Source organism: Triturus cristatus, chromosome 9 (genome assembly GCF_964204655.1).
Source record: "Triturus cristatus chromosome 9, aTriCri1.1, whole genome shotgun sequence".
Taxonomy (NCBI): domain Eukaryota; kingdom Metazoa; phylum Chordata; class Amphibia; order Caudata; family Salamandridae; genus Triturus; species Triturus cristatus.
Genome location: NC_140592.1, coordinates 1,003,937,924 through 1,003,961,017, shown reverse-complemented (window position 1 = coordinate 1,003,961,017; position 23,094 = coordinate 1,003,937,924). Strand labels below are relative to the sequence as shown.

The 23,094-nt window shown below is 45.7% G+C and overlaps 1 protein-coding gene across 1 annotated transcript in view; it reads right to left on the bottom strand.

Annotated features, from left to right (window-relative positions):
* SNW1 (SNW domain containing 1) overlaps positions 1–23,094 on the bottom strand; it is a 67,448-nt gene that overhangs the window by 4,947 nt on the left and 39,407 nt on the right. Inside the window, exons 3-9 of the mRNA XM_085626630.1 lie at positions 21,681–21,842; positions 20,242–20,337; positions 20,048–20,154; positions 5,411–5,515; positions 2,368–2,437; positions 1,249–1,314; positions 730–846 (exon numbers count right to left, since the gene is read on the bottom strand). Coding sequence (XP_085482756.1) covers positions 730–846; positions 1,249–1,314; positions 2,368–2,437; positions 5,411–5,515; positions 20,048–20,154; positions 20,242–20,337; positions 21,681–21,842 — 723 coding nt within the window. The remainder of the gene's footprint in view (positions 1–729; positions 847–1,248; positions 1,315–2,367; positions 2,438–5,410; positions 5,516–20,047; positions 20,155–20,241; positions 20,338–21,680; positions 21,843–23,094) is intronic.

Genomic DNA, 23,094 nt, shown 5'->3' with positions numbered 1-23,094 from the left:
CTTGACAAAGACAAGAGAGCACTTCCAAAGAAGGGACATCAGTAAATTCTGTGAGGCTGGAGGCGTAATGTTTTAACCTTAAACACAGATTTATGGCCTAAGGCTATGAAAGAGCAGCATGCAAATAAATATTATGGCTGTTTAAAGGCAAAAACGGGATTTACATTCGAACCAAAAAAAACAAAAAAACACTTCTTTGAAATATGTCATTATTATTTATAGCTTTTGGACAGTTGTAACAAGAAAAAGCAATAGAGGGGCCTTTCTTTAATTAGGGCCACTTTTGAGACTACAAGCTTGGGGTTAAGTCTGCAAGAACACCATTTATCTTTCTTTTTCTATTAAGTTTCCCTTTGAACACAGTAAATACCAGCAGCAAAAGCCCGGAGGAAAATAAAATGCAACCAGAACCTCAGTTTATGGCAAATTATGCCAACCTTGCTGAAAGTCCTTTTTATGATACAGAATCCTGAATTAAGCATATGCTGCCTGATCACCCCCAAACTGTTTCTTCACTGAAACTGCTCCAGGACACACATGTATATTCTAACGCAAGACTGTGATAGGAACCAAATAACTGCGTGCTATGCTTGCCCACTCCACCTCAGCCAAAGCTCTGGGCTTCAGGCAGGTCTCAAGACTTCAGCCACTGTAATAACAAGCTTTTTTCCAGGATTTAAGGTGAGGGCAAGGGAATAAACCGGGCACCCAGTGAGAGTAATTACGAACCTTCCTGTCAGCAATGTACAAAGCTTCAGCAAGTTTGGCAAAGTTTTCATTGATGTGCACGGTCTGAAGCCCTCTGCCGTCTGCAGCCAGGCGCTTGTCCAATGGGATAGTGTAGCCCTGGATGGAAGAAACGAAGGTCATTTTATAGAAGGGCCACATGCAAACAATCTTATTCTAAGTGGAACACAATTACGGACGTGGATGATCCAAAAGCACCCTTACACAATGACATATAATCCTGTAGCGCTGTCAGAATCTGGGAGTCATTCCATGTAGTTCTGGTATTTGTCATTCAATGGAACCCATAGTATTCAGATGTCTACATTTTGTCAGCAATCTGAATACCTGACATTAAATATTTTATATTTTCATGTACTATTCTACTTGGCCATGTAAATGCTTGGAATGAAAATATCTTCAGAGGTTGTAGTCACATGGGCTGTAAAGTTCTGACTGCTGATAAGAAACTGGTGCAAACCACTGCTCTAAAAATAGGATCATTTTATCAGACTGAGTTACCTTTGCGTTTTTCCAGTTTGAAATGCAGGGGGGGATTTTCCACTCTTGCTGTTCTTTCACCGTCATCTAAAGCAAAGGAAAAAAAAACATGTTGGAGCATGCAAAATTAAAAACTATGCATTAATACAGACATCTGCTTCCACAATGTACTTTGAACGATTGACAAAGCAGTGTGATATAAGCACCTCAGTTTAGGATGAGAAGGAAACTGGGTCATGTGCTGAGTTTCTTTGAACAGGGCAAGTCTGTGTCTACTCTATAGCAGAAAAAAAAGCTAAAGATTTGTGCTGACAACCATCAATAACCAAGGATTAAAGCGACAAATGTTAATGAGGACAACAGAGACAAATCTGAGGCACTGAACACAGCTAGGTTGTTCCACAACTAAAATGTTTCACCACAAAGCTTTGAAGGTATTTTAGCATTTTTTGTGAAATTTCAATTTGTGCAAATAAATACACTTAACATGTATTGTTTTGGTTCAGTCTAGTTTTTCATTCTACGCTTCTAGATATGATGTATGAAACAATTTGCGATAAAGAGAATTGACTGCTTTGATATGATTTATGTTACTTTTCTGGTTTAAAGTGATTATATTTGAATATGAAGGTGCATACATATTTACTGCTATAAAACTGCAGTAGCAAGACTCTTGGTGAAATCAAGTCCATGAGAAAGTGGGCTACACTGACTGCTAGAGGGTAAGGGCAAAAATGGTGCTAGGGTGATATACTGCGAGCTTCAGGAAGTAAACATGGACAGTTAAAGTGAAACAAAACAAGTGGAAATTTTACAATAAAAGTACAGATACTGTTCAGGTACTTTTAGCACTAGAATCAAAAAAGGCAAAAAACGGAAGCCCAACATTATTTAAAGAGGGATGAGGGATAGGTCCATCAACCTGGGCCAAGAGAAAGAAGACAGAGGAAGTTTACGGAGTCAAAATTCAAGGTGCAAAATGGTCAATAATCCACTGTAATAGATGGGGGCAAAGAGAGCAAAACCAATCTTTCCACACGGCTACTTGTATGCACAGGATCATTGCTAGACTAGAAGCAATTTAGACAATTGAGTAAAACTAGGCAATTAACACTGCAAGACAACATTTAGGGCTGGTACCTTTCTGCTAGGAGAGTGCATGACTGGTGCCGGGGGCGATGGAGGTCCACGTGGAATCTTCTTGTTAATTCTGGTGTACAAGAAAATCATTACAAATATTAACAGGCCTCAGTATGTATTTTTTAGTCCATTTGAATTATGCATCTGAGGACCAAAACATTTTTATTTCTTTAAAGTATGGAAACTTTATAGGTCTCAGAGGGTGAGTGAGCTTGAGGCGCCTGCTCCTCATTAACCTCTCACAAGCAACTGAAAACATAACCATATGGAATAGCGTGGAGGTAGAACGTTTTCTTTTTTCAACAACACATTAAAAGCACACTTTGTAAACAGCAAAGAGAAATGCAGCCTTCTCCTTAGTCTTCCTTTCCTAAACACTGCAAAGGATGGAAGGCCCTCACTGACAATATGAACTGTGTAAAAAGGGATTGTGATGCGAGGTTCTTTAACTAGCGGTCTTCTGTGGCTGAAAGCATCCCAAATCAAGGTAAGAACACAGGCAGGTAGATCCCCATTACATGGTGAAAAAACCTCTGTGCTGTCTTCTAGTGTAGACAGTCAACCATTGTAGGAAATTGGAATATTATGTGGTATGGCTGTGAGACCTTACCATGTAATATTACGACAGTGCTTCAAAGACGATCCTTGGATTCAAAAACAATCCTTGGAGCAGTCAGGCATTACTGGAGGAACATGTGATGTGGCAAGCATTTTACATTACCTTTATGGAGCATAAGTAATTGATATGACTAGAAAGAAATAAGACACCAATGTATAAATATTAGCGCTTATTTTCAAGTAAATTTGGACACCAAAATAAAATTTGCATCATATATATATACACGAGTTATAATTTTTCAAAACAAATGCATTAAATACTGCAGACATTTAACGTTGTGCTCAATAGGAAATTCTGCTAGTGACAAACAATCACTTAGGGGTCAAGTTCCTTTACACCCTCGCAGGGTAGATATCTTTGGACACCCGGACCAAGTTTCAACGCTCCAAGTATTTTTAACGTACCTAGGGGATCAGGTGCAGAGGTAACTTCTGAGCTGTCAGTGGGCTTTAAAACTAGGCTTTTAACATTGTGGTCAATGAGAAAAGCTGCTTAGTGACATACGGTTACTTCAGGATCAAGTTACTTTCTACCCTCGCAGGGTAGAGGACTTTGAGGTCCGAGGACCAAGGTTAAACAGCTGGTTCAGCCGGCTGACCAGCAAGTCCGGGTTATAGTAAAGGTAATCCAAAGGAACTGAGGCGCTGGAGGTCCACAGGAGTGATGTAATGGCTCGAGACTTCGGTGAGAGTCGGACTGCAACTCCCCGAGTGCACTGTAACGCTTATCTTTGTGCAATCTTTTAGTGGGTCCAGTGGCCAGCACTAATTTGGTTTCAGCACATCGGATTTCCTGCAGTTTGCAAGGGACTGCTGCCACCAGTTCAGGGGAGTCCGACGCTGCTTCTGGCTCCCACATGGGTCCCTGTTCCAGGGAGAGCTGAGTTCTGGCCACAGACAAAGGTCACTCACGAAGTTCCAAGCAGTGTTGCCATGGGGATCCAGTACCCTTCTCTTCCTTTGGTGCAGCGGCAAAGTCTTGTTGTTGGTGAAAACACTCTGCTTGCTGGCCTTCCTTGAAGTATGTCGATCAGAGCTGAGGTTCTTATGTCAGGGGTGTTCCTTAAATCCTAGATTTAGGGGAGTTAGGGGTGTGGGAGCTAGTAGTCAATGGGAAACTACTCCCTACAGCTAATCTGCCCCTGCGGTGGTGTACGTCACTTTTTCCTTCCCAGAACCCACTATTTTTGTCCTCGAAGATGGCAGAATTCCAATTTAGGTGTGCAGATCCACTGCCAACCCTTAGGGGTGTAGCCGGCCTACTTGGAGGTGCACACCTGCTGCATACCTAATTTCCTGTCTTGCCTGGGTCCAGCACACCTGGGGGCAAGAGGGGGCTTTGTATGCCACTGGGAGAAAGCCTTCTTGCATATCAGAGACAGTAAGAGCCTTTGAAGCTATCTGAGGTCTCCCTTCACTAGCCCACTCAGGGGGAGGGAGATGTGACCTCATTCCTGCCGAAGCCTTTGTTCTACCTCCTGGGAGCGTGGATACTACCTGGTGGGAGGTCAGAACTCTGTCTTGGCAGCAGCTGGGGCTGGAAAACCCAGGCCTGCTGGTCAAAGTATGTCAGCTGGGGTAACCATGTGGTCAACCTGTAAGTTAGCCAACTGGGTGGGTGCATCCCAGCTTTCTGTTGACACAAGATTTGTGTCAGGTGAAAGAAGGCAAGTTGTTGAACACCAAACTCAACACATTTAGGTGGTACCATAAGGGAGCTAGCAACCTGGGTATGCTTGGGTACTAGTTCCATGTTATCCTATGGACAGCCTATCACTTATAGTGCACTTTAACGGTAAAGTCACTATAGAGACATGTAAGCTTACACTTGCATGCCTATGCTCAATATATTGCACCCAGTCTCCTGGGCTCGAGGCCTGCTCTAGGGGTGACCGGCATATACTAAAAGCAGTGCTGGGACTTAACCAGGAGCAGCAGTAAGCCACCTTGTAATGGGCCATCACTAACAACTTCTGTCATTTATATCCTGCCTGGGAATGTGTGTAAAAAGGTGTAAGAGAGCTTAACTGCAATGTTTAAATATGTTTAGACATTGCCAATTTAGCAGAATTGTGAAAAAATCTTCGGGGGACCCCCGAAGATGTATTTATTTTTTAACAGGGGGTGCGCAGCATTAAGAAGTTTGAACACCACTGCTTTAAGGGAAAGAAAGCTGGAGCCAGGTTAGCATGCTTCAGTCACTTTCATAGTCTAAAACCAGCATATAGCAGTTCCAATGGGGGCAAAAATGGGGAAACATCTGCAAACAGTCCAGTTTCCTGCACGCAACCAGAAGTCAATCAACACATTGTTAAGGAAGATGATGCTTTATATTCATATCAGGGATAACAATTAATAAGTCTCTGGATGCCTGCTCTTCAACCAATTCTGCTCAGCCCAAGCACAGAGTTTTATGAAAACTCACTTGAATCGAGGTGGCTCCATGGGATCTTTCTGCATCTCCACCATCCGAATAACCCTTTGTTTTGCTCCAGAGTTGAAAGCAACACCCTGCTGGGACGGTGTGTACCTGCATAAGGAGATTACATCATGAAAGAAAAAAACAGATTAGCGTGATCAAGGAAGAGAAGTTGCAAACAAAAACTAATTTACACAAGTGAATATAGTGCAGTTTAAAAAATGCCAAGCACTTAGATATTCTAGATTTAATAAAATAAGCTGCTTATCTCAAAAATAGTTAATTAGTGATATATATTTTATGCAGTCTCAATCCGATTGAAAAAATCTTCATCTTCAGGCAGGTCCAAGAATTGTTTGAATTTCCTATAGGGTCCTTTATCATTAAATAGCACTCCATGTACCTACATGACAGACTGAATTCAAAGCTTTGCCCCCACCAGCCACTTTCTACTTGGAGGGGTAACAACGGATTACACATGGAGAGTGAGTAAAGTCAGTAAATCTCAACTTCAAAAGCACAGAAAAATAAATGCGTGCAACCGATCACTGGAGGGAGACCTGACTTCAGAGCTGCAATGCTACCAGAAGATTAAACTACACGGACCATTTTGAAGTTTGGAAAAAAGTTAATGAATTGCAGCCAAGTTACATTACTGATGTGAAGCTATGCTTACGATTAACCCTCACATCCAAGTAAAATTTTAAATCATGTTTTAATAAATGTACTCTGCTGTATTATTTAGAGAGATCAAAACAAAAAAGGCAACCACTGTAATAACCCCTTGGTAGCCTGGGTATCTTGCATTGGAAAGGTAAACTGCTAAAAAGGGGAACAATTATGCCCAAGTAAACAACATCAAATTACATTAAGGATGCCCAATTCAGTTGCATCCGGAATCAAAGTAAGTCATTCAAATACAGGTTTTTTTCCAGAAAAAAGAGAAGGAATAAAGCCAATGAGGCAAGTTTTTTTAATACGAGACAGGCCCATCGATAGAAAAATACTTGAAGCCGCTCCGGCACGGAGATAGGTTGGGAGCTGGTTAAGGTTGAACAGCCCCCGCAGCCTGACTGAAAGCAACAGCTGCTTCTAGTATTTTTAAGATTATTACATTAAAGAAGCATTTTGGTTGATTCATTGAGTTAAAACTACCATTATTCATTATAATAGCAGTGATTTTCTCAACTCTTTGATGGTCATTCCTGTATCTCAGTTTAAATCATTCTGGTCCGGAGAATGGTCTCGCAGATTGATACTACTTGAGACTAAAAAGACTACGCTAAGCCCACCTCTCTACACAAACTTTTGATTCCATTATCTACGCTGAACAGATCCCTCATGCTAGATGGACCATTGATATCGATACCTTGGAGTGGGTCCTTATACATTGACAAATGAAATCATGTAATGTAAACTACAGCTTACATAGTGCATTATCAATGTGTATTCAGATATCGTTTCTAGAACCCCTGCTGTTCAATTTAAAAGTACGGTTTCCATTATGACGCAATCTTTTGATGCACCTGTCTTGTATTTAAAAAAGTATCTCAGCGGTTTTATTCCTTATTTTTTCCCAAAAATTTGCATTTGAATGACTTATTTTGATTCCGGATGTGAATAAATTGGGCATCCTTAATGTAATTTGATGTTGTTTACTTGGGTTTAAATGTTCCCCTCAGCAGTTTACCTTTCTACTATTATTTAGAGGAACAGCAATGTAGTATGCTTCAATCTGTATCTGCTCTGTTTATTCGGCCATTCCGGGCACCATTTTTATCTCCCTGCCCGTTTTCCTACCCTCCTGTCTCTTTGGTAACGCAGGCTTTGCGTGTTCTTCATTGATTTCCCCACCCAGTGAACTAGCCCCTATAATCTCCCTTTGGGGTACACTGTTTACACCTCTTCTCAAAGGAAGTCCAGGTTAAAGGATAAGAGGTTTGAGGTGTCTTCTTTGTTAGAACCAACCCTAAACTTTTTGGCCAGACTACTTACCTTTTTTAGGTCTCGCCTAGCTATTGCGCTAACGATCGCTATGCGAGACTATAGTAAGGGGCTCCCAAAAGCGGATTGCATGGCGAGCACGCGCACAATCACGTGCATCGCGCCGCCATGCAATCCGTTTGGCATCCTACTTCAAAGGGTCCGCTCACCCGCCTGGAATGCGCTCCCTCGCCCCAGCCAAGCGCGCGCCACGCCGGGCTTGTTTTGTTAGTCTTTTTAAACATTCACGTTATCATGTGCTTACAAAAGCCTGCATGTTCGAAATGGGTTTCTTTATTTTCAGAGTGAAGGGCTTTACGATGTACGTCTTTAACATTATTTAATGCCAACAGAGCGCGGTCTTTTTACATTTTTGTTTGTTTTTAGGTTGCCATGAGCACATAACTGCGCTGCACGCTAAGCTTTATATTAATAGCAGCGCACATACTTTTTGTAGTACAAGTTAGTACGTTACTTTGTTTACTTTGCTATTATTCCAGCGGACATAATACAACTGAGCACACTGTCTGATGTCTGATGCCTGATGCTTGCGGATGTCTGATGCCTGATGCTTGCGGATGTCTGATGCCTGATGCTTGCGGATGTCTGATGCCTGATGCTTGCGGATGTCTGATGCCTGATGCTTGCGGATGTCTGATGCCTGATGCTTGCGGATGTCTGATGCCTGCGGATGTCTGATGCCTGATGCTTGCGGATGTCTGATGCCTGATGCTTGCGGATGTCTGATGCCTGATGCTTGCGGATGTCTGATGCCTGATGCTTGCGGATGTCTGATGCCTGATGCCTGCGGATGTCTGATGCTTGTGGCTGTCTGATGCATGATGTCTGACGTCTGACGCATGATGTCTGACGTCGGACGCATGATGTCTGACGTCGGACGCATGATGTCTGACGTCGGACGCATGATGTCTGACGTCGGACGCATGATGTCTGACGTCGGACGCATGATGTCTGACGTCGGACGCATGATGTCTGACGTCGGACGCATGATGTCTGACGTCGGACGCATGATGTCTGACGTCGGACGCATGATGTCTGACGTCGGACGCATGATGTCTGACGTCGGACGCATGATGTCTGACGTCGGACGCATGATGTCTGACGTCGGACGCATGATGTCTGACGTCGGACGCATGATGTCTGACGTCTGACGCATGATGTCTGACGTCTGACGCATGATGTCTGACGTCTGACGCATGATGTCTGACGTCTGACGCATGACGTCTGACGTCTGACGCATGACGTCTGACGTCTGACGCATGACGTCTGACGTCTGACGCATGATGTCTGACGTCTGACGTCTGACGTCTGACGCATGATGTCTGACGTCTGACGTCTGACGCATGATGTCTGACGTCTGACGTCTGACGCATGATGTCTGACGTCGGACGCATGATGTCTGACGTCGGACGCATGATGTCTGACGTCGGACGCATGATGTCTGACGTCGGACGCATGATGTCTGACGTCGGACGCATGATGTCTGACGTCGGACGCATGATGTCTGACGTCGGACGCATGATGTCTGACGTCGGACGCATGATGTCTGACGTCGGACGCATGATGTCTGACGTCGGACGCATGATGTCTGACGTCGGACGCATGATGTCTGACGTCGGACGCATGATGTCTGACGTCGGACGCATGATGTCTGACGTCGGACGCATGATGTCTGACGTCGGACGCATGATGTCTGACGTCTGACGCATGATGTCTGACGTCTGACGCATGATGTCTGACGTCTGACGCATGATGTCTGACGTCTGACGCATGACGTCTGACGTCTGACGCATGACGTCTGACGTCTGACGCATGACGTCTGACGTCTGACGCATGATGTCTGACGTCTGACGTCTGACGTCTGACGCATGATGTCTGACGTCTGACGTCTGACGCATGATGTCTGACGTCTGACGTCTGACGCATGATGTCTGACGTCTGACGTCTGACGTCTGACGTCTGACGCATGACGTCTGACGTCTGACGCATGATGTCTGACGTCTGACGCATGATGTCTGACGTCTGATGTCTGACGTCTGACGCATGATGTCTGACGTCTGATGTCTGACGTCTGACGCATGATGTCTGACGTCTGACGCATGACGTCTGACGTCTGACGCATGACGTCTGACGTCTGACGCATGACGTCTGACGTCTGACGCATGATGTCTGACGTCTGACGCATGATGTCTGACGTCTGACGTCTGACGCATGATGTCTGACGTCTGACGCATGATGTCTGACGTCTGACGCATGATGTCTGACGTCTGACGCATGATGTCTGACGTCTGACGTCTGACGCATGACCTCTGACGCATGATGTCTGACGTCTGACGTCTGACGTCTGACGCATGATGTCTGACGTCTGACGTCTGACGCATGACGTCTGACGTCTGACGCATGACGTCTGACGCATGACGTCTGACGCATGATGTCTGACGTCTGACGCATGATGTCTGACGTCTGACGCATGATGTCTGACGTCTGATGTCTGACGCATGATGTCTGACGTCTGACGCATGACGTCTGACGTCTGACGTCTGACGCATGACGTCTGACGTCTGACGTCTGACGCATGACGTCTGACGTCTGACGTCTGACGCATGATGTCTGACGTCTGACGCATGATGTCTGACGTCTGACGCATGATGTCTGACGTCTGACGCATGATGTCTGACGCCTGATGTCTGACGCCTGATGTCTGACGCCTGATGTCTGACGCCTGATGTCTGACGCATGACGTCTGACGCATGACGCATGATGTCTGACGTCTGACGCATGATGTCTGACGTCTGACGCATGATGTCTGACGTCTGACGCATGATGTCTGACGTCTGACGCATGATGTCTGACGTCTGACGCATGATGTCTGACGTCTGACGCATGATGTCTGACGTCTGACGCATGATGTCTGACGTCTGACGCATGATGTCTGACGTCTGACGCATGATGTCTGACGTCTGACGCATGATGTCTGACGCTTGTGGCTGTCTGACGCTTGTGGCTGTCTGACGCTTGTGGCTGTCTGACGCTTGTGGCTGTCTGACGCCTGATGTCTGACGCCTGATGTCTGACGCCTGATGTCTGACGCCTGATGTCTGACGCCTGATGTCTGACGCCTGATGTCTGACGCCTGATGCGTGTGGATGCTTGTGGATGCCTGATGCTTGTGGATGTCTGATGCCTGATGCTTGTGGATGTCTGATGCCTGATTCTTGTGGATGTCTGATGCTTGTGGATGTCTGATGCTTGTGGATGTCTGATGCCTGATGCTTGTGGATGTCTGATGCTTGTGGATGTCTGATGTCTGATGCTTGTGGATGTCTGATGCCTGATGCTTGTGGATGTCTGATGCCTGATGCTTGTGGATGTCTGATGCCTGATGCTTGTGGATGTCTGATGCCTGATGCTTGTGGATGTCTGATGCCTGATGCTTGTGGATGTCTGATGCCTGATGCTTGTGGATGTCTGATGCCTGATGCTTGTGGATGTCTGATGCCTGATGCTTGTGGATGTCTGATGCCTGATGCTTGTGGATGCCTGATGCCTGTGGATGCCTGATGCTTGTGGATGCCTGATGTCTGATGCTTGTGGATGTCTGATGTCTGATGCTTGTGGATGTCTGATGTCTGATGCTTGTGGATGTCTGATGCCTGATGCTTGTGGATGCCTTTGTCTGATGCTTGTGGATGCCTTTGTTTATTTATTTATTTATTTATTTATGGCGATTTTTAGAGCGCGCAATTACCCGAGGGTATCTCGGCGCTATTGTCACAGAACTCTCTGTAGGGGAAGGGGGGGATTAGGCTTGGAACAGCCATGTTTTCAATTTCTTTCTGAAATTGAGCAAAGTCGGTGCACATTTGATATGAAGAGGGAGAGTGTTCCACAGTCTAGCTGTGCCAACGGTGAAGCGTTTGTCTCCCCAGTTAGCCTTTCTTGTACGGGGGACTGTTAGCAAATGGGCTGAGGATGAACGCAGTGTTCTTTGCTGTTCTGGCCGGTGAAAGGCTTGTTTTAGGAATAGAGGGCCATAGTTGTGGATCGCCTTGTAGGCTATGCACAAGGCTTTAAATTTGATGCGGCTCCTCACCGGCAGCCAGTGTAGCTGTTGGATGTAAGGGGAGACAGATGCAAATTTGGGAATGGGTAGCAGGATCCTGGCTGCTGCATTCTGTACAGTCTGTAGTTTGTTGAGGACCTTATGTTGTGCATTTAGAAGCAAGGCATTACAATAGTCTGTTTTAGAAAAGACTAGCGTGCTGACTAAAGTTTTGCCTGCCGAAGATGGTAAGTACGGAATGAGTTTTTTGATCTTTTTTAAGGTGTAAAAGGAGGATGAAACCACTGAATTTGCATGCTGCTGGAAGGACAATTTGTTGTCAAAGACAACCCCCAGATTTCGTACCTTAACTACTGGTTCTGGTGGTTGTCTCATTCGTTGGGGCCACCATTGTGGAGACCAGATTGGTTGTAGTCTCCCGAATGTCATCACTTCTGTTTTATCAGAATTCAGCTTAAGGCAGTTTGATGACATCCAGGAGCTTATTGCTTTCATGCCAGATTGGAAGTTAGAAGCTACTGTATGGCCATCATCGAATACGGACAACACCAGTTGTGTGTCGTCTGCGTATGTGGTGAGAGAAATTCCATAGGATTTGATGATCCTCGCTAAGTCAGACACATATACATTAAATAGTGTCGGGCTTAGCGAGGATCCTTGTGGTACACCGCAAGGCAGGGAGAAAGTCTGGGAGGTGAATTGTCCCAACTTCACCGTTTGTAGGCGGTTTGACAGAAATGAGGCGAGAAGCTCCTTAGCCTTGTCCCTTATTCCTATAGCCGAGACACGGTCGATCAGTATGGTATGATCGACCGTGTCGAAGGCTGCGGACAGATCTAAAAGTATGAGGATTGCAGCTCCTCCATTGTCCATAATGGATCGTATCTCGTCCGCGGCTTTCAGGAGAGCTGTCTCCGTGCCGTGTCCCTGACGGAACCCGAACTGAGTGTCATCCAATAAGTTGTTGTTATGGATGTACATTGACAATTGCTGGTTCATGATCTTTTCAAAGATTTTGGCCGGGAACGGGAGGCATGCAATAGGCCTGTAGCTGGCTGGAAGAGAAGGATCTAAGCTGGGTTTTTTGAGTAGTGGTTTAATGATGGCTTCTTTCCATACAGAAGGGTAGATGCCGGATGTGAACATTGCGTTGCAAATGGTAGTGAGTGAAGGGGCAGCGGCTTCTGCAACGAGGTTAAGGACGGCAGGAGGGCATGGATCGAGAGGTGATCCGGATTTGGTTCGGACGATCAGGGGTTGAACAATTTCTTTCGTGGTGTTTTTGAAGGCTAAAAATTGTGTCGTATTATTGGCAGTGGAATGCTCGGTATGGGATACGGAAGGATCAGGCGAAAAGGTGGAGAAGATGGCTCTGACCTTATCCTCGAAAAAAGTGGCCAGTGTATCTGAAAGGGCCTGAGATCCCTCCGAGGAGGGTATCAGAGGATTGGACAGATATGTTACCACCTGAAACAGTTTACCTGATGAATTTTTGGCAAGATTTATTTGGTTGGTGTAGTAGGCGGTTTTCTCGGATGTAATCAGTTTTTTGTAATTAGAGAGGGCGTGTTTATAGCTAATCTTATCCGCGTTATTATAGTGTCGGCGCCATTGCCTTTCTAAATTTCTGCAATATTGGCGCTGTAGTCTAAGGGGTTCCGAGAACCAGGGGGCGGATCTCAGCTTTCTGTTCCTATGAGAGGTTTTTATAGGGGCAAGTTTGTTGCAGGCTGCGTTCAAATTCTCCAGATAGGTAGCTGAAGCAGCTACAGGGTCCTGAGTGTTTAGCGGAGGGCTATCATGTATGATCTGGGTGAGCTGGTTTAGATTAATGTTCTTCCAGTCTCTGAATTTTGTTGATCCAGAAATTGTCTGGGAGGGTAGACAAGGATTACTGGGAAATGAAAAGCATACTGCAGAGTGGTCTGTCCATATTAAAGGGATGACCTTAGTGATTGTGATGTCTTTATTGTTGGTAAATAAGCCGTCTAGGGTGTGCCCTGCTGATGTCTGATGCTTGTGGGTGCCTGATGCTTGTGGGTGCCTGGTGCTTGTGGGTGCCTGGTGCTTGTGGGTGCCTGGTGCTTGTGGGTGCCTGGTGCTTGTGGGTGCCTGGTGCTTGTGGGTGCCTGGTGCTTGTGGATGCCTGGTGCTTGTGGATGCCTGGTGCTTGTGGATGCCTGGTGCCTGATGTGTCTGGTGCCTGATGTGTCTGGTGCCTGATGTGTCTGGTGCCTGATGTGTCTGGTGCCTGATGTGTCTGGTGCCTGATGTGTCTGGTGCCTGATGTGTCTGGTGCTTGTGGATGTCTGATGTCTGATGTCTGATGTCTGATGTCTGATGTCCGATGCCGGATGTCCGATGCCGGATGTCCGATGCCGGATGCCCGATGCCGGATGTCCGATGCCGGATGCCCGATGCCGGATGTCCGATGCCGGATGTCCGATGCCGGATGTCCGATGCCGGATGCCCGATGCCGGATGCCCGATGCCGGATGCCCGATGCCGGATGCCCGATGCCGGATGCCCGATGCCGGATGCCCGATGCCGGATGCCCGATGCCGGATGCCGGATGCCGGATGCCCGATGCCGGATGCCGGATGCCCGATGCCGGATGCCCGATGCCGGATGCCCGATGCCGGATGCCCGATGCCGGATGTCCGATGCCGGATGTCCGATGCCGGATGTCCGATGCCGGATGTCCGATGCCGGATGTCCGATGCCGGATGTCCGATGCCGGATGCCCGATGCCGGATGCCCGATGCCGGATGCCCGATGCCGGATGTCCGATGCCGGATGTCCGATGCCGGATGTCCGATGCCGGATGTCCGATGCCGGATGTCCGATGCCGGATGTCCGATGCCGGATGTCCGATGCCGGATGTCCGATGCCGGATGTCCGATGCCGGATGTCCGATGCCGGATGTCCGATGCCGGATGTCCGATGCCGGATGTCCGATGCCGGATGTCCGATGCCGGATGTCCGATGCCGGATGTCCGATGCCGGATGTCCGATGCCGGATGTCCGATGCCGGATGTCCGATGCCGGATGTCCGATGCCGGATGTCCGATGCCGGATGTCCGATGCCGGATGTCCGATGCCGGATGTCCGATGCCGGATGTCCGATGCCGGATGTCCGATGCCGGATGTCCGATGCCGGATGTCCGATGCCGGATGTCCGATGCCGGATGTCCGATGCCGGATGTCCGATGCCGGATGTCCGATGCCGGATGTCCGATGCCGGATGTCCGATGCCGGATGTCCGATGCCGGATGTCCGATGCCGGATGTCCGATGCCCGATGCCGGATGTCCGATGCCGGATGTCTGATGCCGGATGTCTGATGCCGGATGTCTGATGCCGGATGTCTGATGTCGGATGCCTGATACCTGATACCCGATACCTGATGCCTGATACCGGATGCTTGTGGATGTCTGATGTCTGATGCTTGTGGATGTCCGATGCCGGATGTCCGATGCCGGATGTCCGATGCCGGATGTCCGATGCCGGATGTCCGATGCCGGATGTCCGATGCCGGATGTCCGATGCCGGATGTCCGATGCCGGATGTCCGATGCCGGATGTCCGATGCCGGATGTCCGATGCCGGATGTCCGATGCCGGATGTCCGATGCCGGATGTCCGATGCCGGATGTCCGATGCCGGATGTCCGATGCCGGATGTCCGATGCCGGATGTCCGATGCCGGATGTCTGATGCCGGATGTCTGATGCCGGATGTCTGATGCCGGATGTCTGATGTCGGATGCCTGATACCTGATACCCGATACCTGATGCCTGATACCGGATGCTTGTGGATGTCTGATGTCTGATGCTTGTGGATGTCTGATGCCGGATGCCCGATGCCGGATGCCCGATGCCGGATGTCCGATGCCGGATGTCCGATGCCGGATGTCCGATGCCGGATGTCCGATGCCGGATGTCCGATGCCGGATGTCCGATGCCGGATGTCCGATGCCGGATGTCCGATGCCGGATGTCCGATGCCGGATGTCCGATGCCGGATGTCCGATGCCGGATGTCCGATGCCGGATGTCCGATGCCGGATGTCCGATGCCGGATGTCCGATGCCGGATGTCCGATGCCGGATGTCCGATGCCGGATGTCCGATGCCGGATGTCCGATGCCGGATGTCCGATGCCGGATGTCCGATGCCGGATGTCCGATGCCGGATGTCCGATGCCGGATGTCCGATGCCGGATGTCCGATGCCGGATGTCCGATGCCGGATGTCCGATGCCGGATGTCCGATGCCGGATGTCCGATGCCGGATGTCCGATGCCGGATGTCCGATGCCGGATGTCCGATGCCGGATGTCCGATGCCGGATGTCCGATGCCGGATGTCCGATGCCGGATGTCTGATGCCGGATGTCTGATGCCGGATGTCTGATGCCGGATGTCTGATGTCGGATGCCTGATACCTGATACCCGATGTCGGATGCCTGATACCGGATGCTTGTGGATGTCTGATGTCTGATGCTTGTGGATGTCTGATGCCGGATGTCTGATGCCCGATGTTTGAGGTTTGATGTCTGATGCCTGATGCTAGTGGATGTGTGTTGCCTGATGTCTGATGCATGATGTCTGATGCTTGTGGATGTCTGATGCTTGTGGATGCCTGATGTCTGATGTCTTATGCCTGATTCCTGATGTCTGATTCCTGATTTCTGATGCTTGTGGATGTCTGATGCCTGATGCTTGTGGAGGTCTGATGCCTGATGTCTGATGCTTGTGGATGTCTGATGCCTGATGCTTGTGGATGTCTGATGTCTGATGTCTTATGCCTGATGTGTGATACCTGATGTCTGATTCCTGATGCTTGTGTATGTCTGATGCCTGATGCCTGATGCTTGTGGATGTCTGATTCCTGATGCCTGATGCTTGTGGATGTCTGATGCCTGATGTCGGATGCTTGTTGCTGTCTGATGTCTCATGACTGAGGTCTGATGCCTGATGCTTGTGGATGTCTTATGCCTGATGTCTGATGCTTGTGGATGTCTGATGCTTGTGAATAAATTAAAGGCATTGTCATTTACAATACCATTTACAATACCAATAGCTCCAAAACTCGCAGTTGCGAGACCTATTGCATTGCAAATGCTGGTTTTGTTTTCCTCCCTCTGCTCTCTTTTTGTTTAGCATAACACATTCCCAGGCATTCCTAGTATGACAACGTAAGTGGTTTGATTCAGGGACTCCACAGTGGACTACTTTGTTTCTGTTTATTCCTAACCCTCATAAGAAGATCCACCACTGTGGTGTTTAGCTTATGTTACTGGTGGACTAACAAGACCTCTAGGCATTGGGTTTGACGCTCAAGGGTGAACTCTGTTTTTGTGGCTATACAATGCCTCGAAGGGTTGTCTTCTGTGGCTCCTGGTGGACTCACAACAAAAAGCTACTACTACTGTCTCTTCTAGTCATGCATGCTCCCAAAGAGAACCGGAATTATCACAGCACACCTGGAATTTGGAAAGCCAGTGGAGACTTGGCTGTTCCCAAAATTTCAGGACTCTATTGACTCTCAGACTTTAAGAGCAGCCCATGAAGCTATCGATCAAATTCTCATCACATTTGGCACCGTGCATTACATATTGTTGAAGCACATTCTCCAGGCCTCCTGCGTGTCAGGAAAACAACCTACTCCTAGGTCTTCACCAAACGCCTGGAACTATTGGCAACATATCTACACTGTCATGGAATTCATGTCTACTTTTATCTAGACAGATTATGGAACGCAAACATTATTCAGTGACATTCAAGACATTGCAATCTGTTCCACCAAATGTTTTTATTTTATTTTAAACTTATTTTTCATTTTGCTTTCTATGAACTCAATATTTATAAATTATTTTGTATGATTTTAAGCAGTAGCTTCAGAACTCTGCACGCACCACCCCATCTCTTCCCTCACTGCTCCTTACTGACCTACTCACTGCTACTAACGATCGGCCTTCCTGAGTGCTGATATCTATTGCTTGGCCTGCAGTGCTATTTCCTGCCCTTGCTCCCTTTTAACCAATTGTCCAAGCATGACCTCAGTCATTCATGCCCCCAATACAATGTTCTCTCACAAAAACCAATTAGAGCAGTGCTTGCCTCCAACATTCCCTTTCATCCTGAAGTCCCTATTCCTGCTTAACCCTCTTCTAATCCTCTCAAATTCCATTAACTTTTACTTGACCTGTCACCACAAACTATCGGTCCTCTCCTCCACCCAGCCCCATTTTTATGAAGCAATTCCACACTAACAAACTTACTATGCAGAATCAACCCAACAGAAAAGCTAATCTGCTTGCCATCATCTGTAGGTTAATCGCTCATTAGATACTTCTTGTTTCAGTTCTCGTCCTAAGAGAGAAATTGAAGGGAGAAAACAAAAACGGATGTGGAGGCCAGTCTGTGTCAGGCTTAAATGCTAAAACAAAGAACCCCATCACTCACCATACAAGAGTGATGGATAACAACACAATAATAAGATGTGCTTTACACTTTTAAGTAAGGAACTGACATTGTCTGCACTTTAGGCTACAATATTTGTGTCAAGTAACAGACTCCCAGCGCCAAGAAATCACTTTAGTCGTGCACCCCGTGCTTGACAATCAGGTCTAGCGCAATGTAACAAGCACGATTCTGATTTTGAGGTAACGGCGCGCAAGGTCTACATTAACGCCAGCAAAACGCAATATAAAGGCAGTGTCAATCTGCTAACCATAAAACAAAGTAAGAAATGGTCAAACTTCACAATCTACAACAGAAAGCCGCCAAGGAATAATTCATTTTGGTGCAAAAAACGCTATTTCTTTCCCATCATTCACACTGATGGTAGTGGAAATTCAGAATACCAAATTAACATTAAGTATCAGATACATTTACGTCCTTGCCCTGCTTCATCTGTCTGTAGGCTCCTACACCATTTTTACAGAACAAGACTATGCATAAATCTGCATTTAGGTGATGAAACCATTTATCCACTTGGCTTCCCACTAGTATAGATCTCACTTTGCCAGATGTGTTTCAATTCTAAGAGATAGCAGACTATGCTCAAAAGACAATACTATTGCTTAACGTGGGAGGTTCTGCATTTAACATCCAGCTAAAGGCTTGATCCCCTAGAAATGCGAACAATTAGCCAAAATGGAACTGCAACACTATTCCTTAAAAGCCAACCTTTCTGCGATCACACTTAATATAAAATCTTTACCAAAATACCCATAGTAATTATTTTCTCCGAATGTAAACATAGTGCACAGATCTGCTCAATCTTAGGAGCACAATGACATTTTACATTTGCTATTGAGGTTGGCAGGTGAAAAGGTGCATAAATGCCACATTCAACTCCTCGTTTGTTAAGTGACTTTCACATCAGTTTGGAGAAACAGCGATACCCAGCCTCTGCATTAACGAAGCATTCAAGGTTTGTCCACAATGAAAAAGTACTCATGCAAAGGTACTCATTCTGACTACTCAGAGACTGAACTCTTTTGAGACTAGCTTGTCTCAAGTGGTTTATGCTTTGCACATGCTGGATATCAATAGATAATGTATTATCTGGATAACAAAAACAAATGTGCTTTCGAAATTACTTTTTGTTTCTTATGTTTAAAGTAAAGTCATTGCAAAGCAGGCTGAATCTAGATAGACCACCAGCATACAGTTAGGTTATTGGAAATCTACCAGTCAGCCAAAGTCTTTGCAAGACAGATATTGCAAACTAATAAGAAACAACACTAGAAAGAAAATGTGCGCAGCTCCAGCTTAGAAACCTACCCACATACTTTGCCAATGTTACTGCATGGACCTCTGAGCATTCCTCGGAAAAAATTTCAGATAAGTTTCATCAGTAGCACCCTCTCCCTGAGATTTCAACTCTACTCAAAATGCATGAATCCGCAGAGAATCAGTTGCTTGGGTAGCAAAAACTACTTAGCTGTAACAACTGTTTTCCAAACGAGGATATACTTCCCAGATTCATAAGTAGCAGTTACCCTCATTATACAGAGGACCAGTATGATGCTACATGCTTGTAATTAAACTGAACAAGGGTGAATGTCTTGGAGACAAACATTATAAGAACTACCTCATTGTCACTGAAAAGTTTACAAGAAATATGGCCAATTGATAATTTGTTGAAATAAAATATAATTTACTTTAGAAAACGTATTCTGAGGCCCTGTCCTTGGTGGGGATAGTCAAAGCCAATCAATCAGGAGAGATGTCCTAACAAGCGAAGTACTGTTATTATCGTTGTCCTTCTGTGAGCGAGTCAGAATGTTTCCATTTAGAACAATTATCTTTTTTGTCTTCCACACAATACAGCTAGCAAAGTAAATGCTTCTATTTAGCGCTGATGAAACAGCTTTCTACATGATTTTAAGTCACTTAAAATTAGAACAAAATGGGTTTTAAAATTGGTACATACAGATACATTGTTTGATTAGTGATTGCACTATCTGTTCAGAACGCCATGCTGCATCTCTCAAAGCACTCTCATTAGGTGACTGATCTTTTTAAATAAAGTGGCATGACTAAGGGAAAGCCAATTAATTGGCTGAGAAATACCTGATGTACTGGGCTGGTGCCAGCTTATCTGCTGCCCGCACAGGCATGGCAGCGGCCACCTTCTGGGAGACAGATTTCTCCAGTGCCAACCGTGTCTTCTCAGTTAACTGCAACACAAATGACATACAGATGTAAGAACTGCACAAGGCTGCACAGCTAGCTCAGCAAAATGATCAATCTGTGTCCTTTCTCACCTCCCTCACAGCTTCTTCATCTGGTCGAACAAGATCAGGGTCATCTTCGTCCATGACCTCCTTTGGAACCAGGTCTGTGTACTTACTGTAAATAACCTGCAACAATAATACAATATTTACACTCTGAGACTGAGAACTAGCACCCTAAGAGTTAATGGGATGCATGCAAACATATCTATTCAGCACATAAGTGAATTGCAGGCTTTGTCAGGAAAGACAATGAAAGTTTTGATATAGCAGTAACGTTTTCAAACTCAAAAATCAGTCAAAGACTATCAGAAGTAAAGTAGAAGTTATCAAACCTCTAAAGCACTGCTGGGCTAGCCACACCAGAACCACAACAAGGTCTAATCAGGACAGCTTTTGATTGCTATAAAGCGCAAGTTCAGAGATTAGTAGCATTCCCACAAGCCCGGATTAGTTCCACTATGGATGAAGCTGTGATCCTAACCATAATAGGCGCCCCATTGACAAATCGCACCATTGGTGCATCTTTTCTGGTGTGCCAATCAATACCTATTGAGGAGGATAAATCCTTGTTACTATATCTACTGCATTTTTGGAGCTCCACTTCGGAAGGCCTCGATTAGCACCAGTGGGGCTCTGATCCACACCACCGCAGATGTCACACCAATGAACCGCAATCTGTACTATCACACCCTGTTTGAAAATGGGTTATTTTATCATCGGTGTAGTTAACACTGACCATATTGTTGAAAGAAAATGAGTTGCGTACATGATGTACAACTTTAATCATGAAGCTGAGGCCTAAGTACACCTACATTCAAAAACATTGCAACTTGTAGAATCTTGAACAGAAGCTAGTCTTTGCTAACAGAGTAAAAAGGCTACATGTTAGAAAAAACATGTAACAGTTAATGTTTCAACTTTCTAAAGAATGCAAAATAAGGAGTAAAATTCAAAAACACACTGAAGCATCTACGTATCGTTGGGTTCCATTATGCAAAGACTTTTATAAGAAAAAAGGATTTTGGGCCTCAGACTTGCTCTTAAAATACTGGAAGACAGATCACACCATCCTCTCAATGTGAGTCTACCAAATTCACTTACTGTTTTGGCACCTCAATCATGGGACGGAGACACAAAAATTAAACCAGCTTAGGTGGGAAGTGAAAGTCAATCTGTTAAGGGAAGCATTCCTGATGCTACCTCCAGCTTCTGGCTCAGCGATGGAGATGTTCGTTTTTAAGGAAGATCAGTGAAAAAAATCTCTAAACAAAATAAACGGTCTCATAATTGATAGGGATGCATGACAGCCAAAAGACTTCATTCCAAATAGTTTCAGACCTCAAACTAGGCAAATATACATTGGAGAACAATGTAGATAACCCTTAAAACAAAAACATTTAAATGTAAACTATTCCTATGCTTCACTGGTTTCATTTTTTCTCAAGCACCAAAAAAGAAAAGTATCTCACCTTGTCTTTTGACTGCCCTTGCCGAGCGATCGAATCATATTTGATTTTCCCTTCTGCATCCACCTGAACTGCAAGAGCATTGGATGTTTTCTTCTTTTTGCCCATTTCCAGTGGGTATTGTGCCACATGGATGTCTGGAAAAGCGCCTCCATCTCCAAAATCCTACATGGGGCAAACAAAAGCATGTTCATATTGCTGACTGAAGGCCCATCAGTGAAAGGTTACGAGAAAGTGATCAGTAAAAAAAAAAAAAAAATCAACACAGAATCCCATAGATAATTAAACTTTAGAAATATTTGAATAATCTACAGCTATTTTTTTATTGAAAACCTGTAGGGGCGCTTCTGACTTTATCAACTAAACATTTACTGCCAATGGTAGAGTTTGCAGTTGCAAACATAGCACTAGGAGTATTTGAATTTGCTATTGGGTTATGTACAAGGACTTAGGCCCTTGTGAGCAAGAGAGCACTGAGCTGCACCCTTGCAAATACCGCCTCTGGGACACAGTAAAGAGTGGAGAGTGCCTATGACCCTTTTCAAAGCTTGTTACTGCCAGTCTGCTGTGCATCATATTGTCAAGGTACCACATGTGTTGCTTTCTCTAGACTTTTTTTCCCTTCACATCCCCAATCCAGCCCCACCAGTTGCTTACCACCCAAAGTCCCATGTTCGCCGTAATCCTTTCCTGTACAGTCATTTGTTCCCATTTTTTTCCCACTGGATTCCCTTTTTTCCTTGCCTCCACAGCATCTGTCCTAGCCTTTAGGTCTCTTATTTTGTAGTTCCCCAGTCCCCTGCATTCAGTCTCTGTGACAGAGTGCTGACACCAAAACTGCATTCTCTCAGATGGGCGGGAGTCCCTCAAATGGTTTCAATGTTTCTCACTAGAACCCTCAAACCGATTTCCCCTCATCGGCTGCCTACGATTAAAAATAAATAAAAATCCCAAACAATCACTATGGTCTTGAACTAAGTGTTAGACACATAAGCATGTTTCTTCCTCTTAGAATTTTGTTATGGGTCTAAGCTTTGTAGCCACTAAAGCACATGGCTGATTCCATTCTGCAGGAAGGAGTCCGTAATGAAGCGCAATCAGAACTCACCCACCACTCACCCTGTACAACCACCTTTTATTTTGTAGTCTCATCAATGCCTCCGTCAATTGTGTGCAGCAGTAGATAGAAATCTATTAGATGGGAAATTTACTGGTACCGCTCAGTGCACTAAATGGGTTTGATGTCTCTAAAAGTTATTACTTTTAGTTTCTTAATAGGAAACACTCAAATCTAGTAAATTTATCTGAAAGATTTCTGCAGAGCACCTGTACAGTGCTTTCGGTCACTTAATAAAATCTGTGCAGGAGCCAAGTAATAACTTCTGAAAATTAGATTTGCCAAAAACATCTCAAAGCA